At 41.7% G+C, this 20,783-nt stretch overlaps 1 protein-coding gene across 7 annotated transcripts in view; it reads right to left on the bottom strand.

Moving 5' to 3' along the window:
* The window catches only part of MECOM (MDS1 and EVI1 complex locus), a 526,634-nt gene extending 506,143 nt beyond the window's left edge, over positions 1 to 20,491 (bottom strand). For all 7 annotated transcript variants that reach the window (XM_034439027.3, XM_034439028.3, XM_034439029.3 and 4 more), the window contains exon 1: positions 20,209 to 20,491. In XM_034439027.3, the coding sequence (XP_034294918.2) occupies positions 20,209 to 20,245 (37 nt within the window). In that variant the 5' untranslated portion in view covers positions 20,246 to 20,491. The remainder of the gene's footprint in view (positions 1 to 20,208) is intronic.
* Between the last annotated feature and the right edge of the window lie 292 nt (positions 20,492 to 20,783).

The raw sequence follows: 20,783 nt of genomic DNA, 5'->3' as shown, positions 1-20,783 counted from the left end.
CTTTTGTTGCTAAACTCAAAAGTAGAAATGGGAAAGGCAGCTGCTACTTTTATACCTTTTCTCATCAGATTTTTTTTTTCTTTTATTTGTATATAGCAAAATTATACCAACTGGTCTATATGCAGTCCTTCAAAGTCTCAAGAGACCTTCAAAACTTGTTATCAAGCTGTCATTTAGCACTTAGCAATAGCACTTAGACTTATATACCACTTCATAGTGTTTTACAACCCTCTCTAAGCAGTTTTATTGAGTCAGCATATTACCCGCAACAATCTGGGTCCTCATTTTACTGACCTCAGAAGGATGGAAAGCTGAGTCAACCTTGAGCTGGTGATAATTGAACTGCCAAACTGCTTGCAGTCGGCAGAATTTGCCTGCAATATTGCATTCTAACCACTGCACTCCCACGGCTCCTAGATATGATAGCAAGGAAATTAGGTTTAATCTAGATTATATTTTAGCGCACGTGTAATGAAAATCAATAGTTCTCCTAGTGCCAACTGGGACAACAAGCAGTCTTAGACTTACAACCACAACTGAGCACAAAATTTCCATGGCTAAGCAAGACAGTTGTTAAATCAATTTTGCCCCATTTTACAACAATTCTTGCCACCGTTGTTCAGTGAATCACTGAAGTTGTTAAGTTAATAACACGGTTGTCAAGTGCATCTAGCTTCCCCATTGACTTTGCATGTCAGAAGGGCACAAAACATGATCACATGACTCTAGGACACTACAACAGTCATAAATACATGCCAGTTGCCGAGCATCTAAATTTTGATCATGTGACCATAGAGATGCTGCAATAACTGTGAAAAATGGTCATAAGTCACTTTTTTCAGTGCCATTGCAATTTCAAACCATCACTAAACAAATTGTTGTAAATCAAGGACTACCTGAATTCAAATGAACCCATTCAAATACAGGTAGTCCTTGACTTACAACAATTCACTTAGTGACCGTTCAAAGTTACAATGGCACTGAAAAAAGTGACTTATGACCATTTTTCACACTTACGACTGTTGCAGCATCCCCATGGTCACGTGATTTACATTTGGATGCTTGACATCTGATTCACATTTATGACGGTTGCAGCATCCCAGGGTCTTGTGATCTCCTTTTGCGACCATCTGACAAAATTTCCTTAACAACAGTGTTACTAATTTAACAACTGCAGTGATCTCCTTAACAAGCAAGAAAAGTCATAAAATGGGACAAACCCACTTAACAAATGTTTCACTTAGCAACATAAATTGTGGACTCAATTGTGGGCGTAACTTGAGGACTACCTCTATCAACAGTGATCTTGCCCACTCCCAAAATTATGCAAGCCATTTCTACAGTAATGTTGAATTTTGATTGTGCTTATTATTTTGATTGGAAAGGATGTATATAAATGAAATTATTATTGCCATCATTATAATGATTATTTTTTTTCATTACTATTTGTTTTAGATACACAATGAGAGTTTGAACCAGAAGCTAATTCTTAGTTAACAAAACAATATTTTATGCATGTGTATCTGTACAGTTCTTCAACATTATACAAGTTGACATCTTTGCACTTTGTCAGGGGGAAACTAATGCTAAAACTTTTGCAAAACTTCAATCTTAAAAGCAGGAGGGGAAAATATTCAAATTAAATAACCATATGCAATGATAAAGTTTAATTTGAACAATTCATTCTGGTCAGAGAATTTGTGTTTCTTTGATAAAGAATTTGGATTTTTGGCAGGCTTAGATTGCCCACAGCCCTAAAGTATGCTATATATTTATTTTCTTTTCATTTTCCATCTTCTCCTACCAAATATTTTGTACAAAAACTGGAACATGTGCCTATAAATTATTGCACTCTCTGGATTAGGTTTATGGTTTCTTAAAAAAAGTGATTTTTAAATATGTGTGTGTGTATGTGTGTGTGTGTACTGCTCTTTCATATTTAACACTTGGCACATTAGCAAAGTAACAATCAATAGCAGACAAAATGACTAGATATAATATTCCCCACTTGTGTCAACTTCTGTGCAATTAAAGTGGAAAAATTAAATATTGTTGAAAAGTTATGCATAAATGGAGAATCATTCACCCAGAACAACCACTTTGCAAGTGTCTCTTTTTTTGGTTTACAACCGATTACAATCAAAAATTGGCACGCTTCATTGCACTGATATGTTGTTTTGTGGGATGCAAGATTACGTTATGAAGCTATAAAATGAAATGTTGATTTTATTCCCGTCATAAATATGATTTGTCATGGTTTTCCAGGCATTGAGAAGGCTGAGGAATCTTAAGAAACCAATTCCCTGGAAATAATATCTGCTTACCCTCAAAATTAGAATTAAATAGAATTAAATAGCTCTGGTTTTTCTGTTATACATGGGAGGAAATGCCCTTCTAGCGTTTGGTATGGTGGAATTTGCTACTTGATAGGGAAACCAAAGTGGAATCGAAACAAAAGCCCTTCAGCTCTTTGTTAATCTTCTCAGCCTAATACTCTCCAATTATCTTGGACTTCAACTTCCATAATTCCCAGCTGTGCAATATGGAAGCCAAATCCCAACAATACAGGACTGACCTGTATTGTTGCAAGATGGATGGAGGACTTGCCCAAAATTGTTTTGGCTGTCCTAAATTACTGTAACTAAAATTTAGCCTGCTACCTATTAATCAATGAGTCATTAAAATCGGTAGTGCATTATTAGAGAATATTCATTCAACTTCAGATATTTTTGGAAGAAAAATCTAGTTTCCTCTAAAGAAAGGGTATATATAATGGATCCAGGTTAGTATCCCTTGCTTGCTAGACTATTTCTCTAAACAAAAAACATAAACCAAGTGAAACCTTACTGAATTCACATTCTATCTAGGTAATTTACTTATGACTACCCCTACATCAAACAGGTTCTGTAGAAATCAGCTAGAAGACACCTTATCCGAGATCGTGATTGGTCAGCCTGAATTTTTGTCCTTGAAAGCTATTCTCATCTTTAGAAGACTGCATTGGCTGGATTATATGTGATTTCAGATGGCTGATGATGAGGAAAGAAAGGCCCACTTGACTTGAGTCCAAAAATTATCCCGTACATATCTTCAAAGGTTCGAGTTGTTGCTAAGCATGCGTTGCTAAGTCTGATAAGTTATTGCATTATTTGTTCAGAATGATTTGGGATTCCTTTCTGTTGGATTTATGAATTTGTATAATAAATTGGGACAGGACTTGGTTTAGGCTTTTTTGCCTAATTTAGGAAATTGTCTTATCCCTAGTCCAGAGACTGCTGGGCATATTGAAAATGTTTGCCTCGTTTTTATAAAGAAGATCTTGTCCTTCTCTAGAAGATGCGTGGATCTGAATCCTCATGATCATGCTGTGGATTTTTTCTTCATCTATGTTTTATTAATACTTTTTTTATATATCACATAAAAAATTCCATATCTATCTGAATAGCATGTTGTCTGGGCACATTTAATTTTAAGTATAAATGCCATATTGATCAACATTAATCATAATAATAAACATAATAAACATATCAGTAATAATCGCAAAATGGTAATACAATTAGTTTATCTTACAAAGTTTTCAATACAAAAGTTCTTATTACCTTTTGGATTTTTTTAGATTCTAATCTCTGATTCTGTTGATTAACCACTGGTAAAACAAGTCCCACGTCAAAAAGTATTCTGATTCTTCCTTTTCCTTTATTTTAAGTGTTAATCTGTCCATCTGGATAATCTGGATTATTAATAGTTGCAAATCAAGTCATGACAATATATCTATCCTAGAAATATATAATTGGGTAGTTCTGGCAGGCATTTTACTCAATAGATTTGGGAGTATAAATGCCCTTTGGTTCTCACAACAGAAGGATATTTTCAATAAACAAAACAATAGCAGAATTTTGAATGCAGTTAAGAACTACACACTCCAGTCCACTTCTCTAAACGTTATGCAAGGTCTTTCTACAATTGTCACTCAGAATTAGCAATAACAATAGCACTTAGACTTATATACTGCTTCATAGTGCTTTTTCAGCCCTCTCTAAGTAGTTTACAGAGTCAGCATATTGCCCCAAACAATCTGAGTCCTCATTTTACCAACCTTGGAAGGATGGAAGGCTGAGTCAACCTTGAGCCGGTGAGATCTGAACTGCCGAACTGCAGCTAGCAGTCAGCTGAAGTAACCTGCAGTACTGCACTCTAACAACTGCGCCACCTCAATAGTTAGCTCTATCATTAGACACAATTGGAGGCAGATTAATAAAGTTATGAAGATTCTCAGTCATCCCGGTCATGGTTGTCCCAAAAGTGCTTTTTCAAGTGGCAACTGGACTTCCTTTGTTTTTCCCTGAAGATGTTTCGCTTCTCATCCAAGAAACTTCTTCAGTTCAGCTTCTTCAGAGCTGAAGAAGCTTTTTAGATGAGAAGCGAAACGTCTTCAAGGAAAAACAAAGGAAGCCCAACTGCCTCTTGAAAAGCACCTTTGGGACTTAGATATGCCTGGAAATGATGAGTCAAAAACCATAAAAGACAAGTTGGACAGCTATTCTGAAATCTGGTGGTGTTACAATTATCATACTAGGGTTGATATTTTCCATGGATTTCCTGCACACTTTTTTACATGTGTTATAACCTGCTCTCTGCGGACTTCACATAGGAAAACCTGGGTAGAGAAGACTAAGGAGTCAGGACTCCTATGAAGCAAATTTGCTGAGTTCAGGTTTAAGTTCCTACCATGCAGGGCTAAATCTTGCTTTGAAAAATAAGGAAAATTAAAAGCACATGTTCCCATGAGACTGATTTCTGCAACAGATATTACACTCACAGTCTGCATAAAATCTCAGCATGCTACACACGCTCCCTTTTCAAAAACTTTTGTTACATGAATAGAATAGAATAACAGAGTTGGAAGGGACCTTGGAGGTCTTCTAGTCCAACCCCCTGCTTAGGCAGGAAACCTTACACCACTTCAAACAAATGGTTATCCAATCTCTTCTTAAAAATGTCCAGTGTTGGAGCATTCACAACTTCTGGGGGCAAGTTGTTCCACTGATTAATTGTTCTAACTGTCAGGAAATTTCTCCTTAGTTCTAAGTTGCTTCTCTCCTTGATTAGTTTCCACCCATTGCTACTTGTCCTAAAGACAAGATAGCTGTCCATACATTGAAAGACAAGGTATGGACAGCTATCCTGAGCTCTTGTAATGTTGCAACAATTTATACGAAGATTGACATTATCCATGAATTCTATGCATATTTGAAACACATTTTTCACAGTAAGATTGTGAGCTTAAACATCTTTAAAAGGGAGTAAGCTCCAATCAGTACATCTACTCCCAAGTAACCCTGTATAGAAATTTGCAGCAGATTATGAAGCTTTCATGAATAATGCTGCTTTTTCCCCAGTTTTGTATTCTCAAGAGTTGCACTTCAGAATAAGAAGAGATGACTTACAGTACAGTTTGTACAAGAAAACCTCCCAGTGATTGTGCATATTATTAAAAAGAAGCTGGTGTTGTATCTTGGCACACCATTTTTTTTTTTTTTGAATCTTAAGAAAGTTAATGGGTATGTTTTCATTTATTCATTATGGGTATATATAGCTGAAAGCAATTTTTTTAAGGTCAACTGAAATTCATTCATCCTTTTCAACCAGTTTATTAAAAGTCATTGTGCCTGAATAAAAAAACATCCACAATGAATCAGGATTACATTTTTTTAAAGGTTGATTATTTTAGAATATAGGTATCATTGCAGATGGCAAGAACTACCTAAGGAAATGCCCTTTCCTCTTACGCATGCAGAGGTTGGAAAACTTCTTCTGAAGTAGCACCTACAATAATGACATGTTTATATATCACCTAAAAATTCTGTATATGTTAAAAAAAAAGCTTGCTTCAATCATATATAAACTAAAATAGACTGAATGGATTGAATTGGCTGACTAGGTCCAATCACGCTGATCATTCAACTGAGTTTCCTTTCATCATGAAATTAATAGCATTATAAGAATAGAAGGTGGCAATCATTCTACTGTCCTGTTCTGCAAACAAGGGTTTAAACCAACTGGTTTAAAAAATTGCAGAGTCTGTGTAGATGCAGGATACTCCAGTGATACATCTGGATTAACACAACTGCTTGAATATCACTATAAACAAATGAATGGACTCACAGTTTTATATATTAACTTTGGGAGTAGTCCTTTAAAGAGAAGCATAGAGCATCTCCTTACCATAAAAGGATTATAGATGGGCCGGTTATAGCACCCATCCTAATTCTGAGTATTGACAAGTTGATCTAAAGCTTCTAAATAATGTGACTCATGGTGGTTTACTTTCATAAAAAAATTGAAAACAGAAATAAAAACATCAACATAATCCGAAGAAAAAAAATCAAATAGCAAATAGTAATTTCACTATTGAAAGTGCCAATCCAACAACACTAGGCAACTTCAATTTCTCAAGGCCTTGGGAAATAAATCTACTTTTGCAGCCATTGACAAAGATGCCAATCTAACCTTCAACGGAGGACTATTACACAAACTGGTCCTCCCTACAGAAGCATCCCATTGATCTCAGATCTCCTAAGAGCCAAATCCCTGCCCTTGGTTTTAATGTAATTTATTATCTTCTAATGCTGCATGATCTGAAAAGATCTTCCATTGTAGGGGTCGTCTGAGAAAAAGTCCTGAGTTTCTCAGGAGGGAGGAAACAGACAGAACATTCTTCCACTACTTGTGATGTCTGCCTTACCAATCAAGAATATTGAAAACATCCCCTTCTTAAATTTTGGAAACAGAAAGCCTCTTTCAGATGTCATCTGCCAGTGATCCTTGCCTTCAGCACAGGAGACACAAGCTTGGGGTGAGGGGGAAGTATTCCCATTTCCTGTTACACATAGTGGGATGATTGTTCTAAGACTGTATCTGCTGTGTGGGGTTATATGTAGTATAGGAGTAGATACTATAAGGCAATGTTTCTCAACCTGAGCAACTTTTAAGATGCGTGGACCTCAATTCCCAGAATTCTGGAAATTAAAGTCCACATATCTTAAAGTTGCTCAAAAACACTGCTCTAAAAAAAAGGAGAGGTATTCTTTTATGGAGGATGCCTCTTCTAAGAAGGGACCTGCTGCCTATATTTGGCAACCTTTTGTGGCTTTAAGGTAAAGGTAAAGATTCCCCTCACACATATGTGCTAGCCATTCCCAACTAGCACAGAAATGGTGCTCATCTCCGTTTCAAAGCCGAAGAGCCTGCGCTGTCCAAAGACTTCTCCGTGGTCATGTGGCCGGCAGCATGACTCAATGCCAAAGGTGCACGGAACCCTGTTACCTTCCCACCAAAAGTGGTCCCTATTTTTCTACTTTTTTACGTGCTTTCGAACTGCTAGGTTGGCAGAAGCTGGAACAAGTAACGGGAGCTCACTCCGTTACACGGCACTAGGGATTCAAACCACTGAACTGCCAACCTTTCAATCGACAAGTTCAGCGTTGTGTCACTGAGCCACCACATCCTTATTTATTTGTTTGTTTCTTTGTTTGTCAACAAGTACAAGGAAACAAGTAAAAGTATAGACATAGACACATATAAAAGGAAATAAATAAACAAAACATAGCCATAAACACATAAAATATATAAATGGGAACAGTAGGACAGGGGTGGTAGGCACACTGGGGCGCTTATGCACACAACTTTTTTTTTTTTTTTGGGATTTGATTTATATGCTGCCCTTCTCCGGAGACTCAGGGTGGCTAACAATGCATTAAGCAATAGCCTTCATACTTTTGTATATATTTATACAAAGTCACTTTATTGCCCCCACAATCTGGGTCCTCATTTTACCTACCTTTGAAAGGATGGAAGGCTGAGTCAGCCTTGAGCCTGATGAGATTTGAACTTGCAGTAATTGCAGGCAGCTGATGTTAATAACAGTGCTTTAGTCTGCTGTGCCACCAGGGCTCTTATTTATCAAAACTACAAAAGAATAATTGCCCCAAATCAATGACGTGAGTCTAATATTCATTAAATAAACCAAATACTCAGTTACCCTTCTTGGGCAGATAGTTTAGCCTCCAGCAACCATGGGCAAACTTCAGCAGGTTGGCAGTTCCCGATTGGGGGAACTGCCCAATCAGGGACCAGGGTAGACATGGTTAATACGTGGAAATCATCAGGCAATTCCAGAACGGTAAGCTAAACTAGGGAGCTGAAAGGAATAGCAGAAAATGACCACAGCGTAGCATTTCTGCACTGTTGCCAAGAAAACCACATTAACAGATACATGAAGTCACCAGGAGTCAAGCTTGACTTGGAGACTTTATTTTTCCCATGGCCAATGGTAAGAGATGATGAAAAATGTAGCTCCAAACATCTGTAGGACCTCAACTTGACGAAGGATCACTGAATATCACAGCCTAAGGAAACTTGTCAGATAAATTGGTAAATCTTTCCTGAATTGTAACAATAGTGGTAGCAATCTTGGCATTTCCAGTTCATTGTCATACATCTGAGATTTAAATGACTCCTAGATAGCTATAGAAACACATAACTATTTATGGCAATAATGATGAAAGACATCTGTAGATCCCGCTTTTGCTGCTTTTTCAAAAACCTAGCATAGTTGCAATGTCTGATGGATGTGTAAAAAAAGGGGAGAAAAGCACACAATCCTCCTTTTCAAAAAAAAAAAAAGATTAATGTTTAATTGACTTTCTGAACCTGTCTTTTTTTGTTGTTATTTATGATTGAATATCCCTGCCAGGAGGACAAGTCTAGAAGACATGTCTGTAATAGCCATGCTTTGCCTATCTCTTTCTGCCCTTCCCATTTGATGTAAAGCACAGCAGAGTTTAACTTTCTTTTAAGGTCTTCAAGTAATCTTCTGCCATTCTGTTTGTTTAGAAAGATTCTGAAAGAAAGGAAAGGTGGGTGGGGGAGAGGGAATCCCAGCTGGTAAAACCAGCATAATAAGATCCTGTCACTTTTAAAAATTATTTTATAGGACAAGAGTTGAAATAACTTTAAATAGAGACAATGAGTTTATTTATTTAAAAACTTGTTAAATAGAGTCTGGGAATTCAAATATTCTAGGGTGGATATTGTATAGAATTGGCTTGGAGCCAAAATATTTGGCGCTAAAAGGAAAAGCCAGCTAACAAACGTTCTCCCTGACCGCCATTGAGGAAGAGTTTGGTTTGTGTGTGCAGTATTTGTCTTGTTTTTTTAAAAAAAGACTAATTAGTTATACCTATACAACCAATATCTGAATTGGGAGTCCATCCCTACTATTCAGCCTCAACCAAGGAACTACAAAGACCTGTAAGAATATTTAGCTTTTTAATACTGGAATTGGTGCAATATGTCATCCTTTTCAAATAAAAAAAAAAGCTGTGTAAACAGTACTTTTCCTTTTGTAGAAATATGTCTTCATGTTTTATGTACGGCTCTCACCTCCCAGGTATAGTTCTTATTTACAAGGTTTTTCTTGCCTATTTGCAGTGATTTGAATGAGGAGGGCGAGTTTCTCAGCTCTTCCTTTCTTGATTCAGGTTCTAACCCATCTGTTTGAAACATATATCAAATTGCGATGTCTACTTTGGAAGCAAATTGTTGGGAGTAGACAATGGAGGCTGGGCACAGAGCTGGGTGGAAGGAACACAAGAAGCTACTGGTAACTATCTAGTACTTTGTCTTCTAGATAAGTTTCCTCCAATGGTGGTCTCCAGAGATATTGAGACTTGAGCTTCATAACTATCATCTAGCATGGCCAACAGTATGCTGTTCTACTATACTGGCTGGGAATTAGGGGGCTTGAGTCCCCATACATTTAGAGAGGGCCACAGAAGTTTGTTCTTCGATGAATGAAAGCCAAGATTTTGTCCCAACTTTTTGAAATCTGGACCAGAGGTTGTAGAAAATATATACAGTTACCTTATACAGTAAATGCAGTACCATAGAACTGTAGTTCCTCTATGAACAAGAGAATTGGGCACAAAATCTATTCTTTGGGGGTGAAATTAATCCAGATTTCAAGACATATATCAGCCTTTTGTCTTTTCTAGATAACCCTGAAATATACAAAACATTTTCACCTGAATTTGGAAAGGTTAGTCCCAACAGCCTTAGGGGGAAAAAGTGAGTACTTATATGTAACTTAATTAATATTCTACATGCTTAGATGGATTGATAGGGTAATCTTTCTCCAGGGACTATATTTTAAATAGATGGATACTGTTTATATTTTTCAGTATTATCTGATTTCCATGAATAATTTATTCCAAATATCCATGTATAGTGCAGCATTGTTGGTCAGTGAAATATATATAATGTAAATGTGCTTCTGATGACAGACTAGCTTGTTGTGTATCACTGAGGAATTTGGTTATAAATTGTGTGTGTGTGTGTGTGTGTGTGTGAATGATACAGTAAACCATCTACCAAGTAGGAGGATGGTGTGGAGTTTAAAGAATTAATGACTTTGAGAGTAGTTACTGCTGCAGGTATGATTATATAGGTTTATTTATCCAGATACAGAAGGAGCAATGAATAGGAAGACACTTTGATAAACTGGTAAGCTTAAAACAGTATCAATCTGCAAAGCAAGCCAAGTAAAGATGGCCATTTTTTTAATACTCAAAACATTTATCCCTTCCTGGAGTAATAAAACTATAATCATTTGTCGATGTCTAGCTAAGCTTATGAGCTACCCATTGATTCTCATTCAAACTTAGCCAAGGCAAATTGAATAGGTTAGATGATGCCAGAACTGTTGATACGGAATTTTGGCTGAGGTAATATCTGATTAGAGTAAGTATATTGTGTGAAGAGAGATACTGAGTAGTTAGGATTAGGATTAGAAGTGAAATGAGTCTTTGTTCTACTTCAATATCCAAGGCATAACCCCTCTTTAATTATTTCTGCTTATAGCAACCCTTCTCAAGATTGTATTGTTCACATGTGCTTGGAATACAAAGGCTATACATGGTGTGGGGGAACTCTCAGAACCATAGCTCCAGCTGAACTAAAAAACACCAGATTAGAGAAAGCTGGTTGTGCAAACTCAGAAAATTCAGATAAATGTGAAATCTGGTTAATGAAGGGTAAGGGCATAATGCACACCCAGCCACTAGATCTACCAAGATCCTGGTAGGTCACCATTCCTGGTGTCATACAGTGTTTCTCCCAAAACTCTACTGTTGGAAAACATAGGATCGCCAGAGCCAAAAATTGTCTTAGTTTATAAGATTATATGATAGCAAAGTAGAATAGGAAGAGATTCCCTAAAAGATGGTTTAAGATAGAATTCTTCATAAAATTGGGTGCAGGTCAAACGGCTCCCAATCAAATACCCCACCATGCCAACAACCTAATATAATTTCACACTCATGCAGAAGAAATACCATGTTCTCTACTACAACATAATTATTTATTGGTTAGTCTCTTCATTATTTCAATCATAACCCACTTTATATGAAACCCTGAAAGAAGCCTACTATCAGAAATAAAATGTAAGCAATTAAAATCCGATAATAACCATAATTGGTTCTCAATGAGTTGAGCAGGTATTAGAGAAGTTGAGCAGGGTTAAATCTGGTTGGACTTGGATGGGAGACCACTTGAAAATTTCATGGCTGTCCACTAGATTGGAAAGTTTTAAAAAAGAAAGTAGAAAGAAAACTACATGGGACATGTCTACGAATTCACCAAGAGGCTAGATTTCCCTTGAGAGATTCTTGACTTTTGCTAAAATTATTATATGCAAAGTTCAAATGCCCAGATTGAAGAAAAAATTGTGTGTTTTCTTCATAAAGGTAGAAAAATAATAGTTGTGTATGCTGTAATTGAACTTTACATGTGATATATGCAAACTATGTCACCAGAGGTGGTATTCACCGGTTCGGGCTGGTTAAGGTGAACCGGTAGTAGCCATACATCATCCTATTTAGCCACGTTTTCTATCCATGCACATGCGTGGAAGCTGTGCATGTGAGCAAAGCACATGCATGGAAGGCCATGCACATGCCCGGAGGTGGTCACATTTTTGGCCTGGGCGAACTGATAGGTAAATTATATGAATCCCACTCCTGTATGTCACGTTAAACATTCATGGCATGATTGTTAAGGAATTTGCAGAGTAACCCTTGAGTAGCAAGGGTGTGCACATGAAAGCGATTGAGAGTAGTTACGAATAAACACAGCCAACACACAGATACACTGAGTTGTGTTTATAGTAAGGCACAGTCCAATAAACAGTCCAGGTCATACACATATAAAGCAGGAGATAGCAAAACGACAGTCCAGGGATAATCCAATAATAAAGTCTTCTTACCAGTTGTCGTAGTCATAAACAGTTCTTTTGAATTTGCAAACAGTAGCATACAGAGATATCAGAGAGCAAAAGCAGCAAAGAGAAACAAACCATGCTTCTAGCTCCCTCTTAAGGAGATTGGCTACAGAGCTAACCAATCAGGACACAATATGATGCAATACAGCAGTCTTAAAGCTATATTGAAGGTTTATATATTGCCCACCCAACAAGTCAGGTAATAATCATTTCCTAACAATGATGCTCCTCAGTGTTCTCTCCTATCTGCCATTGCCATACTATCAAGTGCTAACAAAATATTTTCCTGGCTCCTTCTCACATGTTCTAAAATACCGTACCCCTCAATTTTTCCTTAACATTTCCATCTTTATTTCCAGAATACTAGGTACAGCTGATCTACTCCCCCCTTTTTTTTTCTTCTCCACAGCATGTTTAAAAATCCACCAATAACTCTTTCAATAAAGGCCCTACTTTTTCATTAAATGTTTAGACCAGTCCTTCTGAAACTTGGCAACTTTAAGATGGGTGGAATTCAACTCTCAGAATTCCCCAGCCAGAAAGTTGTCAAACGTGAGAAACACCGGTTTAGGACTTCCCTTCTTGCAATATTTTCGTCTTCCACCACTGCAAGAAGCATGATTACTGATCTGAGCTGCATGAGGAAAAGTTATCATTGAAAATTAAAGGACAGGACACGCACCTTGGTGTGCATGTCATTGATAGGAAAAACTCTCCCCGCTGCTAAGTTCTAATGTTCGTTGAAAGCATTGTTGATCTTCATCAACCGGTACTACTACTGGCTAGCTAGGAACCATTCTTTGATATACCGTTACTAAGACATTCATAAATAGGGTTAACAATGATAACTCAAAAGCCAAATCAACCACATGTTAATTACTACTGGAATCGCTACGAACAGCTGCAACCAAGACTAAGCCAAGGTTAACACTTCTCTCCCCACTTCTCTATTCTGAAAAGATCTCCAACACTGTACTCCAAGGATAGGTATTGCAAACTCCAAAGTTGGGGTAACTCCCAGCACAACTTAGCTCTGACTCTTACAATAGCCTATAATGTTTCATTAAGTATAAGTTCATTTCACAATGTCTAAGCAAGTTAACATTTGATATTATTGTGCTTTTTTCCCCTTTCCAAACGTTTTGCCTTCTGTGGTTTTTTGAATTCCCATGCTAGACAGATAAACTTTGGAGATAACAGGTGTAGGATTGTATTCCCTTTAAAGTTTTAAAGCCTTAGAGAAGAGGATATAAGATGTGCATGAATGTTGAGAAATTAAGACAGGAAGATCTTGTCTACCAAAGAAAGCTAACTCAGGCCACAGGCAAAGCTCCCCTTTTAAGGATACGTACAGCAATGTTTCTCAGTCTTGGTTATTTTAATATGCATTAACTTCAACTCTCAGAATTCCTCCCACCAGCATAACTATGTATCTTAAAGGCATCAAGACTGAGAAATACTGACTGAGAGCATTAGCAATTAACTCAAGATGTTAAGAGTGACTATTCCATAACAGGCTTCCAACTACTCAACCCCTATCCACAACAAAGGCAGATGTTGCATTTTTTTCACTGCAAGTTGTTGTGATTACTATGGCTACTATACAAATAAAACTGGATACAAGTTATTTTGTTCCAGTTTAATTAAAATGGAATGCTAGGGGTGATCCAATATCTCTAGCTAATTTACACAACCATCTACAATTAAGAATGGAATGGGCCATCCCAATTTACTCTCTTTGTGGGGGAAGGGTATGTGTGTCTGTAGGGTCTGTAGGAGGTGGTTTAAAAAAAATTCAACAGGCAAGCCCCAAAGTGTTCTGTGAGACACATTAAAAATAGGTAGAGTTGAATGCATCAGAGTGGGCTCCATTTTGACTTTTTTGACCACACTGTGGACACCCTGGTGTCCTTTAACCTCTTTTCATTGAAAATAAAAGGGGAGGGGGCTGCTAACCTAATGAAGACAGCATCAAATGATCTGAATTAAGTTCCCCGCTGCCCTGTGATTTTTTTTTTAAGTGATCGTCCTTCCTAGCTCTCTTCTGCTCTCCCCTTAAGTATTAGCAACCATTCAGAATAATAGCTATTTTGAAAGGTAATGCCTCATCCAGAAGACAAGCATTAAGAGAGGGGAGGGGGAATGAAACACAAGACTCTGCCCCAAGCGTCTTACAAATGACAGAGGGAAGAAACAAAGACACCTGGTGGCGCAGCAGACTAATAGCCTGTTATTAACATTCAGCTGCCTGCAATTACTGCAAGTTCGAATCTCGCCAGGCTCAAGGTTGACTCAGCCTTCCATCCTTTCTAAGGTAGGTAAATTGAGGACCCAGTTTGTGGGGGCAATAAGCTCTGACTTTGTAAAAATATACAAAAGTATGAAGGCTATTGCTTAACGCACTGTTAGCCGCCCTGAGTCTCCGGAGAAGGGCGGCATATAAATCAAATTAAGAAAAAAGACACCAGCAAGGTAAAAGTGGGGAAGGAAGGAAGGTCACTGAGCACCTTTTGGGGCTAAAGAAATGCTCAGGGGTGAACTGAAAAGGCCGACCTGGGCTCGAAGATGGGCCTGAGAGCTGGAAAAGGCAGCCAAGGCCTTCCCTGACAGGACCTGCAGGTGTTCCTGGCGGCAAGGGAGAGAAGAGACAAAGCCAGGCGGAAGGACCTGGCCAGCCACCGGGCCCTCCCTGAAGCCCAATCAAAAGGAGGGTAAATAGGCTTTAACAACAGACAGAAATTTTGTACAGAAACAGAAATTCGGGAGTCCAGTAATTCAGTCTTGGCTGTTCTGGGAACCTCCAGAAATGTTGGATGTCAGCTCCCAGAATCCTCAACCAGGGTGACCTCTAGGAGAATCCACGTCCAACACTTCTGGGAGGCACCGGACTCGGAGCCCTTCCGCTGCCTCTTTAAAAATCTGGATTTCCCAGCAGTTTAAACTTGAGTGTCAAGTCCGGAAATCGCTCCTTAGTAGGCGAGCTAACGAGAGAGCATTTCCTCCGCACCGCAAAGCCAGGGCCCCGAAGTCTTTCTTGCTGGGTGAGACGTGTTCTCTACCGCACACCCCCCACGCAACACACAGAGCAAACATTGGGGAGGGGAGGTTGCCTGTCTTCCTACCAAACCCTGTTTCCTTAAACTTCGTTTTAATTCTGGTTTGCTCTGAAAGGTATCCCTTTGCGCACTGAAGGCAATAAACGAAATGCTGCTTGTCTTCTTTGTAGCTCTGGTCTCATTCTGAGATTCAGACAAGCCAATAAAAGACCCCCATTCGAGACAAGATTGGGAGTTAGGCTTGGGGGGGTGGAAAGAGGGGGAAAAAAACCCAGCCATTCGTCTCCGCTCTCTTCGGATTTCCAATGAAAAAGATCTCTCTCCTCCTCCCTCCCTTCCTCTCTCCCCCTTTCTCTCTCTCCCCTTCTCTTTCTCTCTCTCTCCCCTTCTTTCTCTCTCCCCCTTTCTCCCCCCCTCTTTCTCTCTCCCCCTTTCTCTCTCCCTCTCTCTCTTCCCCCCCCAAAAAGGAGGGGGAGAGAACCCTCCCGCAGAAACCTCTGAAAGGCGCAGGACAAGCCTGTTGAAACTTGGGGAAGTGTTAGTTTACTTTGTCAAATATTTGGAAAGGCTGGATCCATCGCCACTTAGGCCAAGCTCCTGGTTTTTTAGAGGTCTTTGATTAGTTTTCGGAGCTCGGAGAAGGGAGGCTAAAATGATATACTATATACTGATAAAGTGTAAATACATATATATACATTCCACTCGCTCTTATACTTGGAAGCTTTTAACAGCTACCGGAATTGTCGTCTCTATCCTTAGTCAGAGCAGAGCCAAAGACGTGCCACCTTCCTGGTTGGGGAGGGGGAGCGAGGAGAAGCTTCAGGCCCAACCGAAGAGAAATTTAGCCGCCACGAAACCCCCATCGGATTCTATAGATTTCCATGCGAGGGATTCGCGCGCGCTCCATCGACTCTCCCGTCGGAATCCCCGGGATTTCGTCTTTAAAGAAGGGTGGCTCGAGAATGCACCTTGCAGTCGGCTGAAATCCAGTCTTATTTGCTTGAGAGTATAAACACACACATACCCTCGCACCGGGGGGGGGGGAAGAGGGCCTTTTTCTCCCCGGGTGGCTCGCCTTTTAAAACGCGCTCGTATTTTCTTGGATCGCGACCACAGCAACTATAAATCTCAAAGAGGCAAAAACCCTTGGACTGGAGTCAGAGGCGGCCTTCGGGATTTGTGTTCCCACGACGCGCCTGGGTCGCCTTGCCTGTTGCCCTCTGACCGAACCCAAAGTTTTGCTTCTTCGGCGTTTTACTTGTTTGGCAAAGCAAAACAAAACCAAAAAAAAAAAAACCCACAAAAAAAAAACCCAGGGACCAGCGCGTGCCTCCTGCGATCAAGTGCGGCTGCCGTTCAAATCAGATCGGCTCCGCTTGGAACCCCCCCCTTCTTTTCCCCCAAAAAATCACCGGTCCGCGCTGCATCCGGGGGTCCCTTTCTTTTATAGCCCACGGGGCAGAAGAACCTATTTTTCGGTCTTCACTCGGGAAGAAAGGGGCGAAATAAAAGGCACCTTTGGAGGTGAAATCAATCGCGTTTCCTTCCTTTTGTATTTATTACTCAAATGAGGCTTTAGATACAGTAACACACCGGTTAGCAAATTGCAAGGGCGAGGAAGAAAACCCCTTCCCAATTTTAAAAGTGAAAAATGAATTCCCGTTATTTTTTTAAAAATTATTTTTGTTTGTTTGTTTTCTCGTTTAACTCTCCGCGATTTAATACTAGCAACTGTCACGGACCGAATAAAACCAGGCGATCGATGTGGGGGGAAAAGAGAAAGGCGTTTGCAAATAAGTGCGACGTTTAACTGTAGCACTTCGGAGGTTTCGTTCCCACAGTTTCGCACGGGAGAGATCGGGCGACTTCCTTAAAAAGCGTCTCTTTTTACTACTGTTCGCGCCGTTTAAGACAGGCCAAAGACTTGTGCAAAGATTATCAATGGCCAAGTCCAGCAGCGGGCAGGAGTCGGCTGGAGGGCGCCAAGAATCAAAAGCCCAGAGGTTTTTTTGCTACCGAACTTCACCTCTGGACTTTTCGGTCAGGAACCTGAAAGCTTTGCAAAGCGACGCATGTCAACTCGCTTTTTCTTTTCCTTTCGTTTTCTTTAATGAATAACGGACCTGTTTTCAAATTGTATCGACTGGATACATCTGCTTTAGGGGGAAGGAAAGAAAGAAAAGGGGGAAAAAAACAGCTAATCAAAGGCAGGCGAGGAGGAAGAGGGTGGTCTGTTTGGCAGAAAATTAAGACAGTAATCCAATGAGATCGTATGCTTTTTCCTCTTCTCTCCCTCCTTCCTCTCCCCTCCCCCATTTTTCGCCCAAACAAGCAAATAATCGTGCATTTAAAAAACAAAACAAAACATGTCACGCAAGTTATGTCACAATTTTCTCTGCAGCCCCCCCACCCCACCCTCCACTCCCGTATTTTATTTTATTTTTAAATTCCAGCCATTGAAAAAGTCTGGATCGCTGATGGGATCCAAACCAAATTAAGGACCGAGTTGGTCCTTAATCGACCGGGGTATAACCAGCCTGCCCTTCGTAAAAAGAAGACTTGAAATCCCTTTCCCTTTTGTTGCCTTTCTAGACCTTAAGTGTTTTTTTTTAAAAAAAAGCCATTCATCCGAGAATAAATGAGAGAGAAACCTGAAATAAATGTAAGCCTTGCTAGAAAGTCAACCCCAGTTCAACATTCAGCGGGACTTGTGTGAAGCTCCCGAGGAAAGTACCAGGAGCGCAGGTTGAAAAGCACGTTTCACAGGAAAAGGTTTCAGGGGGGAAGCCTAGGAAATCTCCTTCGAAGAATTGGTGTAAACTCTGGAAAATCCACGCACGCGCGCGCGCGCAACCCACACACTGCAGTAGGATCTGAGCGTTATGACAGGCCAACTATGACTATCGGGGACCCGGTCAAAAGCCGCCAGCAAGCAAGCCTGAAAACTGACAGGACCGACGTTGCGAGTCGTGTCAGACTCTTCGCAGCCTTTTCACAGCTGCAAGCCCCGATTCGAGGCGCACATCCCCGGCGCTTCGACTTTTCCCACAGACCGGGTTCGCCCGAAAGAGCTAACATTGGGGGGGGGGGGGAGAGAGAAGTTGACCAGCATCCATAGCCGACCTTTTGGAGCCTTTGCAGTTCTATTATTATTATTATTATTATTATTATTATTATTATTATTATTATTATTATTATTATTATTATTATTATTATTATTATATAGCGTCAAACAAAAAACTAGGCTCACTAAAGCAATCAGAGCCAAGGCCACACATGACAGCCAACTTGGCCACGCGCGAGAGAAAAGACGCGGAAAAAGGCAACAAGCGGAGGAAAACCTTGCAAAAGTTTCTCTCCGGGTTCAATGAGGGTGAACCTGGGCTTTTTTTTTTTTTTTTTTTTAAAGGGGAGACGAGGAGGGTGTTCGTAGCGGCTGCGGTTTTCCCCCCACCCCCACCCCCACCCCCACCCCCTTCGAAGCCTTTCCACGGCGACCGCCCGCTTTCTTTCTGCAAGAAAACAGATTGAGAGAGGAGTTTACGGGAGCGGGGGGGGTGGGGGACCCCGTTTGCAGCGTTGCAAAGGCGGCAATTGGAAAGTTCAACATCGGGCTTGATTTGCACGCGTCCCACCTCCGTCCACGGCAGGCCAGCCAGCGTGCAAGGCACGGAAAGTGTGTGTCGGGTGGAGATGGGGCGAGAAGAGAGGGGGGCGCCCCATTTTTTTTTAAAGGCTTCTCCTGAGGGAGAAATCGGTCCGTTACGTCTAGGGGTGGGGTGGGGCGGGGGGGCTTCGAACAAAGAAGGAGGCCCCTCAAAACACGCGGAATCCCGAACAGGCTGGCTCTCGGTTTTTCTTTCCCCCTTCCTTTTTTTTTTTTTTTTTTTGCAGGCTTGAAACTGACCGGCCCTGAGGAGGAAAACCTGCGACGGAGGCGGCCCTGAGTTCCTATGGGATTTCCCGCCAGCCGGGGGTTCGCGGTTTGCAAAAAAAGAAAAAAGAAAGGAAAAAAAACGCCTTTCCCTCTGGTCCTCCGGCGCCCCCTCCCCCCCAAGTCCCTCTTTCCCTCCCCCCCCGCACAACCTGCCCCAGCAAATCAAGAAGGTCCGCTCCCTCCGCCGCCACTCTCTCCCCTGGCAACCTCAGCGCCTCCCTTCCACACACACACAGCGAGCCCGCCTGCTCGGCTCCGCGCTGTCGTTTTTTTTTTTCCAAAGGGCCGACAGCGCCCACTGCAGGCGCGCCGCGCCTCTGCAAGCCTCTCCTCCCCGCTCCTCCCTCCAAGCAACTAGCGGCGTTCTCCGGCACTGAACTTTTGCTCAACTCTTTCGGCCGCCTCGGCTGAAGTTCAACCAGCCAGCTTCTCTCTACCCCCCCCCACGGCCCCCCTCCTCGCCGCCGCCGCCGCCGCCGTCACCCCGGCAGACAAACAAACAAAACAGCGCCGGGCCCGCCGGCAAAGCCCAGCCGAGAGCAGGGAACTTCCCCTCCGCTTGCAAACCGCCGCTGGAAGAAAATCCCAAGAAATGCTCCGCGACTTTTTCCCCCCACCCCCCACCCCGCAAGCGGCCGCGAGTGGATGGGCAACAACGGCAGCAGCCCGGCAAGGGACCCGCCTTGGAAGCCAGGACAGGATCGGGCGCGGGGATTTGGGGGTTCCCCTCCGGCCCCAACGGGGAGCCTCTTCCCCCCCCCACTCCTTTCCCGGCTCTTTCCCCCTTCCTCCCCAGCCCAGAGCCCGGACGCTTCGGCCGCCTGAAAGCCTCGTGGCAGAGAAGGGGGAGCAGCAAGCGAAAGAGCGCGGACACCTACTTGTGGCCAGCTTTCTGGCTCTGCCTTTGGATCGCATGGGTGCCAAGTCCTGCGGACGCTGCTTGGATGGTGTTGGGGGGAAAGAGAGATCTGGGAGGGGGGAAACCAGTGGACGGGCTTTTTTGTCCCCTCTCTTTTCCCTCCTTTTATTTGTGTTTCCTCCCTCCCTCCCCCCTCTTGTCTTTCTCTCTCTCTCTCTCTCCCCCTCTCCCTCTCTCTCTTTCTCACCCAGACTCTCTTTCTCTCAACCCAGAGCTCGCTATCTCTCCAGCATTGTCAGTTTGGACACCTTCGCACATGCGCACGGGCGGCTTCTCTTCTCCCCCCCCCCTTTCTCCCTCTCTGCTCAACTCTTTCCCCCCCCCCCTTTCAACCATCTCCCGGTCGCCACTGCCAAAAAAGAAAAAAGTTTGGAGCGATCTTTCACTTTGGGGATGTGGGGGGGATCTGTCCGGCGGAGCGCAGGAGAGCCCAGCTTCTCGCTTCTCCTCCCGGGAAGACCCTTGTTTTAAAAAACAGCGGAGGGGAAGCAAAAAAACGGGGGGGTTTGCCCCGCGTAAAACGCCTGAATATTG

Source organism: Pantherophis guttatus, chromosome 6 (assembly GCF_059756535.1).
Source record: "Pantherophis guttatus breed Tessera chromosome 6, ASM5975653v1, whole genome shotgun sequence".
Classification (NCBI taxonomy): Eukaryota; Metazoa; Chordata; class Lepidosauria; order Squamata; family Colubridae; genus Pantherophis; species Pantherophis guttatus.
Note: the sequence above shows the minus strand (reverse complement) of the source record. Positions and strands in the feature narration are given on the sequence as shown.